The sequence below is a fragment of the Cyprinus carpio genome, chromosome A2 (assembly GCF_018340385.1).
Source record: "Cyprinus carpio isolate SPL01 chromosome A2, ASM1834038v1, whole genome shotgun sequence".
Classification (NCBI taxonomy): Eukaryota; Metazoa; Chordata; class Actinopteri; order Cypriniformes; family Cyprinidae; genus Cyprinus; species Cyprinus carpio.
The window spans coordinates 9,014,618-9,027,502 of NC_056573.1; the positions used below are offsets into that span (position 1 = coordinate 9,014,618).

General features: G+C 35.8%; 2 protein-coding genes across 4 annotated transcripts in view; both read right to left on the minus strand.

The window, feature by feature from the left end:
- Window positions 1–1,069: 1,069 nt before the first annotated feature.
- Window positions 1,070–6,719, minus strand: LOC109082128 (protein phosphatase 1 regulatory subunit 7). 2 transcript variants are annotated; one of them, XM_042771551.1, is made up of 10 exons: window positions 6,592–6,719; window positions 5,846–5,941; window positions 5,702–5,757; window positions 5,549–5,614; window positions 5,275–5,405; window positions 4,317–4,479; window positions 4,077–4,193; window positions 3,893–3,997; window positions 3,423–3,509; window positions 1,070–2,323 (listed from the first exon to the last, which is right to left on the minus strand). In XM_042771551.1, exons 1-10 carry the CDS (start codon window positions 6,629–6,631, stop codon window positions 2,147–2,149), a joined length of 1,038 nt encoding a protein of 345 aa, XP_042627485.1. In that variant the 5' UTR covers window positions 6,632–6,719; the 3' UTR covers window positions 1,070–2,146. The 2 variants fall into 2 exon arrangements, with proteins under 2 accessions (XP_042627485.1, XP_042627494.1); XM_042771560.1 differs by lacking the exon at window positions 6,592–6,719 and adding an exon at window positions 6,048–6,342.
- A 279-nt stretch (window positions 6,720–6,998) lies between these two features.
- Window positions 6,999–12,885, minus strand: part of LOC109079010 (putative glycerol kinase 5) — an 11,922-nt gene continuing 6,035 nt past the window's right edge. Inside the window, exons 8-16 of one of the 2 annotated variants that reach the window (XM_042771543.1) lie at window positions 12,258–12,331; window positions 12,104–12,164; window positions 11,894–12,020; window positions 11,319–11,375; window positions 10,152–10,246; window positions 9,921–10,024; window positions 9,089–9,148; window positions 8,870–9,003; window positions 6,999–8,307 (exon numbers count right to left, since the gene is read on the minus strand). In XM_042771543.1, coding sequence (XP_042627477.1) covers window positions 8,141–8,307; window positions 8,870–9,003; window positions 9,089–9,148; window positions 9,921–10,024; window positions 10,152–10,246; window positions 11,319–11,375; window positions 11,894–12,020; window positions 12,104–12,164; window positions 12,258–12,331 — 879 coding nt within the window. In that variant the 3' untranslated portion in view covers window positions 6,999–8,140. Of the gene's footprint in view, window positions 8,308–8,869; window positions 9,004–9,088; window positions 9,149–9,920; window positions 10,025–10,151; window positions 10,247–11,270; window positions 11,376–11,893; window positions 12,021–12,103; window positions 12,165–12,257; window positions 12,332–12,885 lie in introns of both variants that reach the window. The other variant, XM_042771541.1, reaches the window with a different exon arrangement.

Below are 12,885 nucleotides of genomic sequence, written 5' to 3' on the forward strand. Positions count from 1 at the left end.
CAGCATTAAAATAATCAGAAATGGTTACTGACCAGCAAATCAGCATATTAAAATGATTTCTGAAGGATCATGTGACACTGAAGACTGCAGTAATGATGCTGAAAATACAGCGTTCATCACAGGAATACAGTAGACTATATGTTAAGACATTCAAATAGATATTTAAAATTGACACTATTACAGTGTTTACTGTATTTTTTTATAAATAAACGTAGCCTTGGTGAGCATAAGAGACTTTCCAAAAAAAAAGACAAAAAGAAGAAGAGGGGGGCAGGAAAGTAGGATTTTGTGACACATGAAATCTATTAAATTCAATTAATACATATTTTTAACAGTTCACAAATTGTTTCATGTTAAGTATATATATACATATGTATAATTGTGTATATATATATATATATGCAAACATTTTATGATTAATTGATGAAGTTTATTTCAACTGTTGCAAAGTAGAGGGACACTAAATACCACTTGTAGTCTTTGCTAGTTAGTTACTATGTTGCAAAATCCATAATTCATAAATAATCTGATGTAAATTTTGCATAGGCTACTGAAATTATTTAATATATGTTTAAATGTAATACAAACCCAATTCATGGTAATAGGCTAGAAATAGTAAATGGTAGCCTATTATATATATGTAAGGTATATTGTGCTGTAATCATATTGGTATACTGAAAGAAATGATTATGCAAATGATTGCTATTATATACCATGATTTAATGGCAAATATATGTTTTATATTTGTATGTATTATATTTATATTTAAACCTTTATTCAGCGCATTTGATAGTACTGCCATTTTTATTAGAAGCTTATGCTGATCAATATCATTTACAAGAATCTTAAGAATACTTTTGTGAAAATATTGTTGATCTGAGACTGATTCGTGTTTTGAATATACTTTAAAACATTTTGAATAGGATCTTGGACTTTCCAATATTGCTGTACGTAGCAATGGCCACTAAAGCGCTATCTGCTATTAATATTTCTGTAAAACGAGTTGCATCGTGAAATCAGAGGTAACCTGTAGGCCTATTTCTGGAATGCAAAACAAACATCAGATGGGTGAGCATTGTTCAAATTCAGTTTATTTATAGTACATTCAATTCTAAAACAGTCAACCAAGCTTGTAAAACAAAGTGAAAAATTGAGCAAATTAAAAGCAATCCTACGCAGTTGTTCTTTAACCCTTTTAAAGGGACTGGGTTCATTCCATAAAGAACCAGCCGAGTGAATCCCCTCAGAAACCCCCCTCGCCTCTCCTCAAATGGGAGTGGCCAAACACAGTGAACACACTGTGGCCTCTTCCATTCACCTAGTATTGGGGGAGGAGAAAACAACTCCCCAGACCTTACATTAACATGAGGTGTCTCTGTGTGAATATTTTGAGTGCATGTGATATTTAATATTTCCAAAAAAAATAAAATAAATCATTACTAATCACCTGATATCGCCTTGCTTTGTCGAATGCCTAAAATGACTTAAGATAACCTTAAGAGTCACGTCACATTTCAACCAGCCAAAATGTTAACATACTGATACAACCAGAAACAGAACCGATATGCAAATTGAATTCATAAGAGCATAACAATCACAGAAATAGTCCCTGATCACATCATAGAGTAAGAATTTCCTCATAGCCATCTTCAGTCTCTGAATGCAATGTGAACTCTGCCCTTTTTACCACCTCATACAGTAAATAAGACCTCAATGCCTGGTGGAAATGTCTGTTTTTAAATGACCTACATGGATGGAGGGAGAGAGAGAAGGGAGAACTACGATGCTACGATTTCCTTACCAAAATGCTAAGGGAAGTAAGATTTAGCGCTGATATATTTTCGGAGCAACAGGCATCAGCTCCTTTGAGCTCAGACTAATCAGTTCCTAAACTGAAAATAAATTAACAAGCAATTCACATTATAGCATAAGTCAGAGCATAGGTATACAGTCTCTGTGTGAGTAGAAGGTGCCAGCAACACTGGGAGTGTGAGATTCCTCTTTTTTGTTGTTAAAAAGTAAATAAAAGCTAAATAGGGCAGACACCAGATGGTGTCTATGAGGTGCGTGAGGGAAATATAGTAGTGGTGTGTTTCTAGTATGCTGTGGATGGTTTGGGTGAGGGAGGGCACAATGAGGTGGATGATCAGAAACGGATGAAGGTGGCATCAATCTGCCTGACACTGGGAAGAGCCAACATGATCTTGCGTCTGTACTGAGGGTCCTTCTGCAGAGGGTTTCTCTCCAGATAGACAGTCTCTAGACCTTTGGCATTCTTGAGTTCGTCCAAGTCTGCCCAGTTATCAATTTGGTTGTCATTCATCTGTATAAGGGAAAAAAACAATTAGCTAACAATTTTTATTTAAAAATTATTAAAATAATATAGAAAATAAATAAATAAATATATATATAAGCATTCTAAATCGATACTCTGAAGTACAAATTTCACATAGACTACCGTTCAAATGTTTGGGGTTGGTAAGATTTAAAAGATTTCTATTTGTAAGAAATGCTGTTTTTTCATCCTTTTTCTTGTCTTTAACTTTTTAATCTTTAAAAAATGTTTACCGTTTCCACAAAAATATTAAGCAGCACAACTGCTTTCAGCACTGAATCATCATTAAAAATAAACTCCAGCCTGTGGGTGTTTCCTCTTAAAATTAGGAGTACAGATGAGGACTTTTAAGAGGCTTAAGAGTTTCTTTAGCAGTGGAGAAAATGGACGAAACTTATTTTGTCGCTGTTCATTTCCTATAAAATGCGTTACGTGTGACAGTATGGTAAATAAAAAATAAAGAATATAGGTAGCACTTTATTTTACAGTCCTGTTCCTCATGTACATACTATGTACTTATTATAGTAATTACAATAATTGTGTAATAACTAGGTACTAACCCTGAACCTACCCCTAAACCTAACCCTAACCCTACCCCATGTAGTTACCTTGTATTACCAGAACTTTCTTAGATAAATGCACTGTAAGTACACTATAAGTACATGTAAGTACACATACTGTAAAATAAAGTGCAACCAGAATATATATACATATATAATGTGTGTGTGTGTGTGTGTGTGTGTGTGTGTGTGTGTGTGTGTGTGTGTCTGTGTGTGAGAGAGAGAGAGAGAGAGATAAAACAGGAAAAATTACACCTGTAATTTTGAAGTGAAGGCTTATAATAGACCATACTCTTAAAAGCGCTCTTATTTTCTTCTTGGACAACCAACCAATCACAGTCTTCATAAGACTGTGTCATAGCTAGCAACGGCGTCAGCCCCGCCTCCTCACTAAGATAAAAGTTTTTCTCTTAGACACTTATAATATCATTAAAAAATAATCTTACAGACCCCAAACTTTAGAATGGTTTTCAAATTTACATGTAGTTTACCATAAAATATACAGTAAACCGGTCTTTGTTTCTTACCCAAAATTCTTTTAATTGAGTCAAATGGCTGATATTTTCAATCTTTTTTATCCTGTTTGCAGCGATATCCAAAGTCGTCAGCTTTTTCTAAAAAAGAAAGGAAAGAAAAATGAAAGCTATGTATTCTAGCACTAAAATATTTGGGGCAGATAAAAATAAAACCACTGATGTGTTGGCAGATCAGAACACACAGAACTCCCCTGTGAAGTAAAGGTGCAGTGAAGAGTCAGAGAACTTCAGAATAGCTGGAGAAATGGGAATATTAAGCACAAAACTACTAGATACTAGACAGTTTCTAGTTTGACAGCTTCTTTACATGCATTTTATGGTGCTTTCTTTATCTTGCAATTTGCTACAGATATTTAACATGATTGTAAACCAATGCTAAGCCACAAATATTTTGTGCAAAAATCAATTTAGAATTAAAAGGAAAAAGTATTGCATCTGTGGGCAACCATGGTAGATCTTACATTGTTCTCAAGGCCCTCAATGACTTCAATGCCATTATGACTCAAGTAAAGCTCTCGCAGATTGACAAGATTCTGGAGTCCCTCCAACTTCGTGATGCGGTTACTCTGTTAGACAGGAACAGGTGTTAACACCAACAAAGAAAGAAAGGGAAAAAAAAAAAAAACCTTTCTAGCACAAACGCACCTGGATACTGAGCACCATCAGATTGTGCAACCCATCAAGGTTCTGTAGCTGAGAGATTTTATTTGTCCCAAGGAACAAACTCTCCAAAGTAGTAAGAGAATCCAGATTCTCAATAACCTAAAATTTACATAACAACATACGCTTTTACATAAATACAATTCAAGGCAGGAAACACAGAAAAATGTTAAACAGTAAGCAAAGAAGAATATGTAACACAAAGAGCAGATCTGGACGTCTCACCCTGATGCGGTTAGAGCCCAGCTCAAGCATCTGGAGGCTCGTCATTTGATCGAGGTTGGCGATGCTCGTAATCTTATTATGAAGCAGGAAGAGTTTCTTGATTTTTGTGAGACAGTCCAATCCCTCAATCTTCCTCAGTAAGTTGAACGATACATCTAGCTGCCTGCAAATCACAACCACAAATAAGGAAATTGCATGTATTTGTACTTTTTCAATTCTTGAAGTACAAGAGACTATATAAAACTTTTAGAAACCAGTTCATAAAATTCTTAGTATTCATGTTGGTTTTGTAAGGCTTTCAGGATTTTTATTTGTTTAACAAAGCTTTTTTTCTTCACTTACATCTGTGTCCCTAATAAATATCACAAGGAATCGGATTACAAAAATTAAAAACATTCTTATCATAAAAGCAGCTTCTTCACTCTGAATCACTGTATGTACACTACTGCTCATATGTTTGGGCTCAGTAGTATCTTGCTTAGCAAGGTTGAATTTACTTGATTAAAAATACAGTAAAAACAGTATTATTGTGAAATATTATTACAATTAAAAATATTTTATTTTCTATTTTAAAATGCAATTTATTCCTTTGATGGCAAAGCTGAATTTTCTTCAGTTTTCTGTCACATGTTCATTCAGAAATCATTGTAATATGATGATTTGGTGCTCAAGAAACATTTATGATAATCAATGCTGAAACAGTGCTAGCTAATATTTTTGTGGAAACTGTGACTTTTTTTTTTTTTTGGATTCTTTGATTAAAAGAAAGTTACTTTTGATAAATTGAACACATTATTAATTTTATATATATATATATATATATATATATATAACTGATTGCCCGCTAGCCTTTGAATAGCAGTGTTTAATTATATATATATTTTATAAATGCATTTTTGAGAAAAAAACAGAAGAAAGTAAGTTCTGTACAAAATAAGTATCGTCATGTTTGACTTACTCGATCTCTGTTAGGGCCTGGAGATTCTCGAGTTTGCGGATCTGGTTGTCATAAAGATCGAGTTCCCTCAATGAGACAAGGCTGTCCAAGTTCTCAATGCGTTTGATGAGGTTTTGCCTAAGAGAAATTGTCTGATGATAGAAACAAAGAAAAAGACTCAATCTTTAATTGGGCATAATTAATCGATACTCAAAATAAGCAACTCTATCCAGTAACTACACAACCCTACTACATTACCAAAAAAACAAAAAAAAACAGCATTTGATACTCTCACCTTTGCCTTTCGAAGAACCTCCAGCCCCTCAATCTTCCCAATGCGGCAGTGGACCAGATCCACATCCTAAATAATTAATCAAGACACCGTGAATCATGGTGCTAATAACATCACCTGTCTAACCTCTCAAAATCTGAACGTCTTTCTCATCACCTCTTCATCTGGGTCTAAGGTTATGGTGTCCATGTCAACTGGTGACTCCTCGGGTACTAAAAATGAAAGTGAGAGAAGCGGTAAGGAAACAGATCATAAAGATCATCCTTTTAATTGTTTCCCCTCACGCCAAGGTGGTCTCACCAGTCGAGGGGGCTTGCAGGGAGTCGACTTCTCCATTGAGACTCTTCCTCTTGGTCTCATCATCACCAGACTCCTCAGACTCACCCCTCCTGTCAACTTTAAATCACAGTTTTTATGAATAATTAGGACACACCCACAGTACTAACCTGCTTACAAAATGCCACTGCTGTTATCTGGGCCAAAGAATCGTGCTAGCACGTACTGTGATATATGAAAGCACAATTTCAAAGCCCCGTCCCACAGCAGCAGCAGCATGCTAACTGTGCTGACAACGTTACAGCAGCTGCAACCTAATGGAGGCTTCGAGAAAAGCTCGATTTGTCAGGTCTGATAGCTCATATTCAGGTTCACCTAGACTTTATTCATCCGAACAGGTGAGATTTTGACAGGTAACGTGAGCTGGCGGGCTACATCAGCTAACCAGCAAGGTGTGCTGACTTTGACGCCATGTCCACTCCTGTACACACAGCTGAAAACAGGTCTGGTATATAAATACACTCAGACGAGTTATCAAGAAACGACGCAGCTTTTATCGCCGTTTCATGCGTGCAGACTGTAAGAGTAGCTTTAGTTAGCTGTGTGATAAACGTAAACAATCACAACATTAGAGTCTGAATGGATGCACTAGAGCACTAACTGATTAAAAATAAAATCTCAGCTTGATTACAGAGAGCAAAAAGAATCATCTCTGGCTTAACAGAGGCTCTGTTGAAAATAAATCATTAAAAATAAACAAGTTAGCTCACCTTCCATCTCTTGAGGCTCTCCGACAGATAAAGTCGCCATTTTCCTTTAAACCCGCCCACTTTACGAGATGATTGACAACTAGCTCGACCAATAGCAAACCCGACATCCGTTCCCTACGCCCACGGACTATAAATAAATACGATTATATAATAAATTTAACACACGACAAAACCAAACACACACAAAAGAAAATGCTCAGAGATTATAATTTTTAAGTTATTATATATAAATCTGCTATAATTTATTGTTCATACCTGCGAATCGTCCTAGAATGCTTTACATATATAATTAATGATTACTTATTCGGATAAGTCAGTCTTTTATTGAAAGACTTTATTCACTTTGCACTGTTATTTTATTACATTGTTCGGTAGACTCAGTTATGAGACACAGGGACCCCCAGCACTTTCATTAAAACATTACTTTAATTTTTAGACCCATGCATTTTACAATGTTTATCAGGTCACTGACCCCACAATGAGAACCATTTCTCTATTTGCATGACAATGCACACAAAATGAACCTGAAAACTGATAATCAACTAAAAAAAAACTAATTTCACATACTGACATGAAACATGGCACAATGTTAAGAGTTCTTTGACAATCTATTAATACATTTATCTTTACAGATATTCTCTCTTTAAGATCCTGATAAAAGCCTAGGATATTATGCCATTTCACAGTTTCTCATTTTTACTACAGTTGAATGTATGCTATTATTAGCCACTGTTGACAGTGTGATTTGGCAAAACTGTGACACTGCTAATGTTTTGTAGTGTAGCAAAAAAAAAAAAAAAAAAAAAAAAAAAAAAAAAAAAAAAAAAACGCATTAGGAAATATAGCACTTCAGGTAAGCTGATGCAATTAGAATATATCAACTAAAATACATAAAAATTACAACAGAATTAATGAATGTTTGTATAAATGACAATACATGCAATAATTGCACAGTGTGTTAACAGTGTATGATGAGAAAAAAAAAATTAAAATAAAAATAAGAGCAGTACATTTTTCTTACTCCCATCTATGTAAACAACACGAATTACATATAATTACAATACTCCTGTAGGGTGAGATGTCATCCTTTGTGAGATGCACCTCACTGATGACCTCTTCTTGTACAAAAGCACCTCATTAAGGCATGTGGCGAGTTTAATTTAATTTGTTCATATATATATATACAGTATACAGTAGTTGGATAAAGGCACTGATTGATTTTTAGTGTCTAATGACTAAAGTATTGATTGGCAAAATCATAACAATACATCCGTCTTATTCTGAAGTAAGAACTGTGCTGCAGCCGGTCACCTCATCATCACAGTTAGACTGGATTCACAACTAGGTGGCTTGGATTTACACAAACAAGCTGTAAATCTGTAAAATCCCTTGTGATTTGGCAAAACTGTAACTAACAGTTGATATGCGAGTTTCCAAATCCAAATTGGTAATCATACAGTTCAAGTGTGTTCTCAGTGTGAGAGAGAACCGCCCCAACACCTGTTCACATGAACATGGAGTTTACAGAAACAGCTTGTATTCTGGTAAATCAGGGCTGGCTGTACCAGTGCATAGAGCGCTGAAGAGCCCTCTCCCAGCTCTGCAGTACTCCTCTGTATGGACAGCCCTTGTCCCAACCTGCTTTACTCCTCCGGGGAAGGAAATGTTGGTCAGTGGACAAAAGCTTCTTCAGCTCTTCTTGGTTCCTCCAGTAGCCTAAAGGAACATTTAGAATAAAATGGCCAGATTAACCCTTCAAAACCTGACATTTGAAATACATGTATTTTTTTTTAATGTTTTATTGAACCTTTAGGCAAAAATTGGGGGAAAAAAAAATTAAAAGCTTGCATGTGTTTCATTGAGGATCATATTTGATGCATCAGTATAGCAGACTACTTGCATAAAATGCATATAAATAAATACCAGTTGTCACTCGTGTTTGTCTTGAAAAATTACTAACAATATGAAAGACATTTTTGCATATACTTAATAAAAAATCAGTAAAGATTTTACAGCAAAAGACATGTGTACCGTGCTTTTAAAATGATTATAAAAGGCCTTGCTAAACAAGTTTATAATCTCAAACAGACAACAGAAGGCATGAAGTAGAGTGTGTACAACAGTGTTTACAGCAAAGTTCTGATCATGTTGATTATTTAGGGGCCTTAGAAATTTGTGTACCAGTTATGACACAATATGCTTTATAGAGTTAAGATCAATTAAGCCTAGATTAGAAATAGTTTTTTTTTTTTGCACTCTAATGTGACTTGTTCCTTACCTGTTCCTAGTCCTGCAACGAAAGCAGCTCCAAGGCAGGACATGTCAAAGTGGCTTGGACGTTCTATCTTACGCCCCAACAGATCAGCTGTGAGTTGCATGATGAAATTATTGGTGCAAACACCTCCATCTGCTCTGTAAATGTGTAGCAATATGCAAACGTTCAGAAAGGCAGGATCAAGCCATGTAATACAACAAACTAACAGAGGGAGACCCTCACCTAATTTTAGTGATGGGAATACGGGTTTCTCTAAGCATGACTTCAAAGAGCTGCTTGTTCCTGAAAATCAGAATCAGAACATACACACTCCTATTAAACTGCTAACTTGTTTAAATAAAAAAAATATATAAAAACTTGCATTTTCTCATGAGATGGGGTTGGAAAAGTCAATATGTTTTTTGCATTATAAAGTACAGTATGAAAAATGGATATTCATTTTGAGATTTGCTGAAGATTACATTTTATTAAAGGTAATCTTTAAAAAAAAAATAAAAAAAAAATCTATCAATATAAAAAAGAAAAGGAAAGAAAAGAAAGAAATCCAATATCCACAATAACCTATGTATCATGCATCTCTAGTTATGACATAGGCTACATTTAAAGTTCAAACCGGTCCTGCAAGCACTCCTAGCACCTCACATTTTGTATGTCTCCCTATATCTAACACACATTTCAGGTCTTGCAGTCTTTACTAATGAGCTGATTTGAATCAGGTGTGATAGGTAAGGGAGACACAAAAAATGTGCAGTGCTGGGGGTGCTCGCAAATATTCAAATATTTCCATTTCCACCAGTATTAATAATTTCTTAATGTTATCTTACATTTTATCAGAACAAGAACAATAACAGATGATTTGAAGCAATCCAGCACTATGTATATGAGAACTGATTGATTCATTTGGCTTGCACAGTGTTTTACTGTCACATTTTTCTCAAAGCCCCGGTTAATTTTTCATTCTGACACAAACGGTCCCTTGTGACGTTTTACAGAGATCACATTCTTAGACTGATAAGAGATCTTATATTGATACAGTCAGATCTTTCGAGCTCACCTGAATGCTATAGACTCCAGAATGGCTCGGACTAGATGTCTCTTGGTTGTGGAGGGTTTTAAGCCCATGAAAGAGGCACAAGCTTTAGGATCATTCAGAGGGGCCTGTAGCACATAAAGAGAGAATGTCTTGAAATGACATGACGCTGTTTAAAAACCTCTTGTATTTACAACAAATTCTTGAGATAACAGCGACTTAAAAACAGTATTACGGATATACACACAAACAAACCTGTAAGCCGCTGAAAGAAGGCACAAAATACACGCCGTCAGAGTCTTCCACACTAGAGGCTATGGCCTCAGTCTCCCTCACATCAGAAAAGAGCTCTGTAAGACAGGCACCAAAGAAATTACACTACAATAATAGAATTCTTTATAATTAAAGGGATACTCCACCCCAAAATGAAAATTTTGTCATTAATCACTTACACAGTTGTAGTTTTATTTATATTTAAGGTGATTTTGTATTCGAAAATGAATTTAAGATACTTTGGATGAAAAACGGGAGGCCTGTGACTGTCCCATATACTGCCAAGTAAATAACAGTGTCTTGGTCCATAAAAGGTATGAAAGTCGTCGTCAGAATACTCCATCTGCCATCAGACGTGCAATCTGGGTTATATGAAGCGATGAGAACACTTTTTATAAGTGAAGAAAACAAAAATAATGACTTTAAGTAATTCATTTGTCAACAGTCTCCTCTGTGTCTCTCCATATCACCGTATGCTGCGTATGCTCTTCTGTATCATCCTTGCCACAAGGATGTGCTGCTTTCTCTCAAATCAAAGCTAAATACACGTAGAAACAGCGCATCCTTGTGGTGCGGCTGATACAGAAGAGCATATGCAGCATACGGTGATATGGAGAGACACAGAGGAGACTGTTGACAAAGGAATTGTTGAATAAAGTCGTTATTTTTTGTTTTCTTCCCTTACACGAAGTATTCCTGTCGCTTCATATAACCCAGATTGCACGTCTGATGGCAGATGGAGTATTCTGACGACGACTTTCATGCCTTTTATGGACCTTGATACTGTTATTTAATTGGCAGTCTCTGGGACAGTCACAGGCCTCCCGGTTTACATCAAAAATATCTTAAATTGTGCTTCCGAAGACGAACGGCGCTTTTACGGGTTTGGAACGACATGGGGGTAAGTGATTAATGACAAAATTTTCATTTTGGGGTGCAGTATCCCTTAAATTTAATCAATCCAAGTTTAATAAATTCTTCTAATGGAGTGGAACATGCATCTACTATATGGAATTTTTTTTGTTTTTAATGTAGCGACAAATACATATTCAAGTTATGTATAGGATAGGATTGTAAATGCACATTAGTCCTCCTCCTCACCAAGATCCTGGGCCCATTTAATGGCAGAACCTGTTCCAGCGGCATTACCTTCAGCCAGATACACAACATCAGCACCGATCTTCCAGCCCACCAGTGGATAAAGGCCTATTCAGAAAACAGATGAAAAAGAGAGATATAAAGAGGGACCAACAAATGTCTCGCCACACTAATTCATGATGAGTAATGAGTCGCTATATTAAATATAAATATTATAAGAAGTGTTTTCTGTTTTAATATATTTCAAAAAGTAATTTATTTTCAACATCATTACTACATGATCATTCAGAAATCATTCTAATGTGCTGATTTGCTGCTAAAAAAAAACATTTTTGTTATCAATGTTGAAACCAGTTGTGTTGCTTAATGTTTTATGGAAAGCATGATACATTGTTTCAGGATTCTTTGATAAATAAAGAAGATAAATCTTATGTAACAACATATCAATGATCAATTTAATGCATCATTGTTGAATATAAAAAAAGAAAAGATCACTTTGAATGGTAGTGTAAACTAAAAGCCACAAAACTTTTGATTTTGAGTGGTTTAGTAGCATGTCTTTCATTCCAGTTTAATACTGTGAAAAGCTTCATTAGTAAGATAAGATCAGCACTGGAATGTCATACCGGCTACAGACGTGTGTGGTTTGTTTCCTGTATTGAGGTCCATGAAGGTCCCTGTGCCCATAGTAATTTTCACATCGCCAATGTCAAAACAGCATTCTCCAAACATGGCTGCTTGTTGGTCCGCCATCTGTGAAAGACATGAAAGGTAGGGTTGTGGCACCAAAGCCAAAATCAAGCATACACACATATTATTAAAACATTTATACTCACAACAGACATGATTGGGATGGGCACCCCGAATATGGATGGATCACATGTGCCAAATTTATGACTAAATATAAGAAAAGAGAGCATTAATTGTTTAGTCAAAAGTGGACTAGACAGAATTCTGGAAATATCAGAGCAATTCAGGGTGCATGAGTACCTGGTGTTCTGCACCCTGGGGAGGATGGACAGAGGTATAGAGAGAAGTGAGCAAATAAATCCACTCCAGCACATCTGATGATCACACACACACACACACACACAGTATGAGCACAGACAGAATCCCATGAACAAGCTCAACTTGCAGAAGCACATTCTAAGACACTGTATGGACAAAAGACACACACACACACACACACACTATGAGCACAGACAGAATCCCATGAACAAGAACAACTTGCAGAAGCACATTCTAAGACACTTTATGGACAAAAGACACACACACACACACACACACACACACACACACAATGAGCACAGACAGAATCCCATGAACAAGAACAACTTGCAGAAGCACATTCTAAGACACTTTATGGACAAAAGCACACACACACACACACACAAAAGAAGACTTAAAAATATCATTCACCCCAAAAAAATGACAGAACAATAAAAACTCTTTTTTCAATCCACTCACTGTTGACCCAAACCTTTATTTTTTGAATACTGTGCACCAGAAAACCAGGCATGTGCATTCATTTTGAGAAACACTTAGATTTACTTTCAATCATTATGTGCTATGGCAAAGTGGAATAGTTTTGCCCTGTTCCTCAAACAAAGCAGTTGTA

Coding starts and splice junctions, on each gene's coding strand:
- LOC109082128 (XM_042771551.1), bottom strand. CDS start 6,631: ATGGCGACTTTATCTGTCGGAGAGCCTCAAGAGATGGAAG. Junction 4,480..5,274: donor CAGGCCCTAACAGAGATCGA/GTAAGTCAAACA, acceptor TGTGATTTGCAG/GCAGCTAGATGTATCGTTCA. Junction 3,998..4,076: donor TGATGGTGCTCAGTATCCAG/GTGCGTTTGTGC, acceptor CCTGTCTAACAG/AGTAACCGCATCACGAAGTT.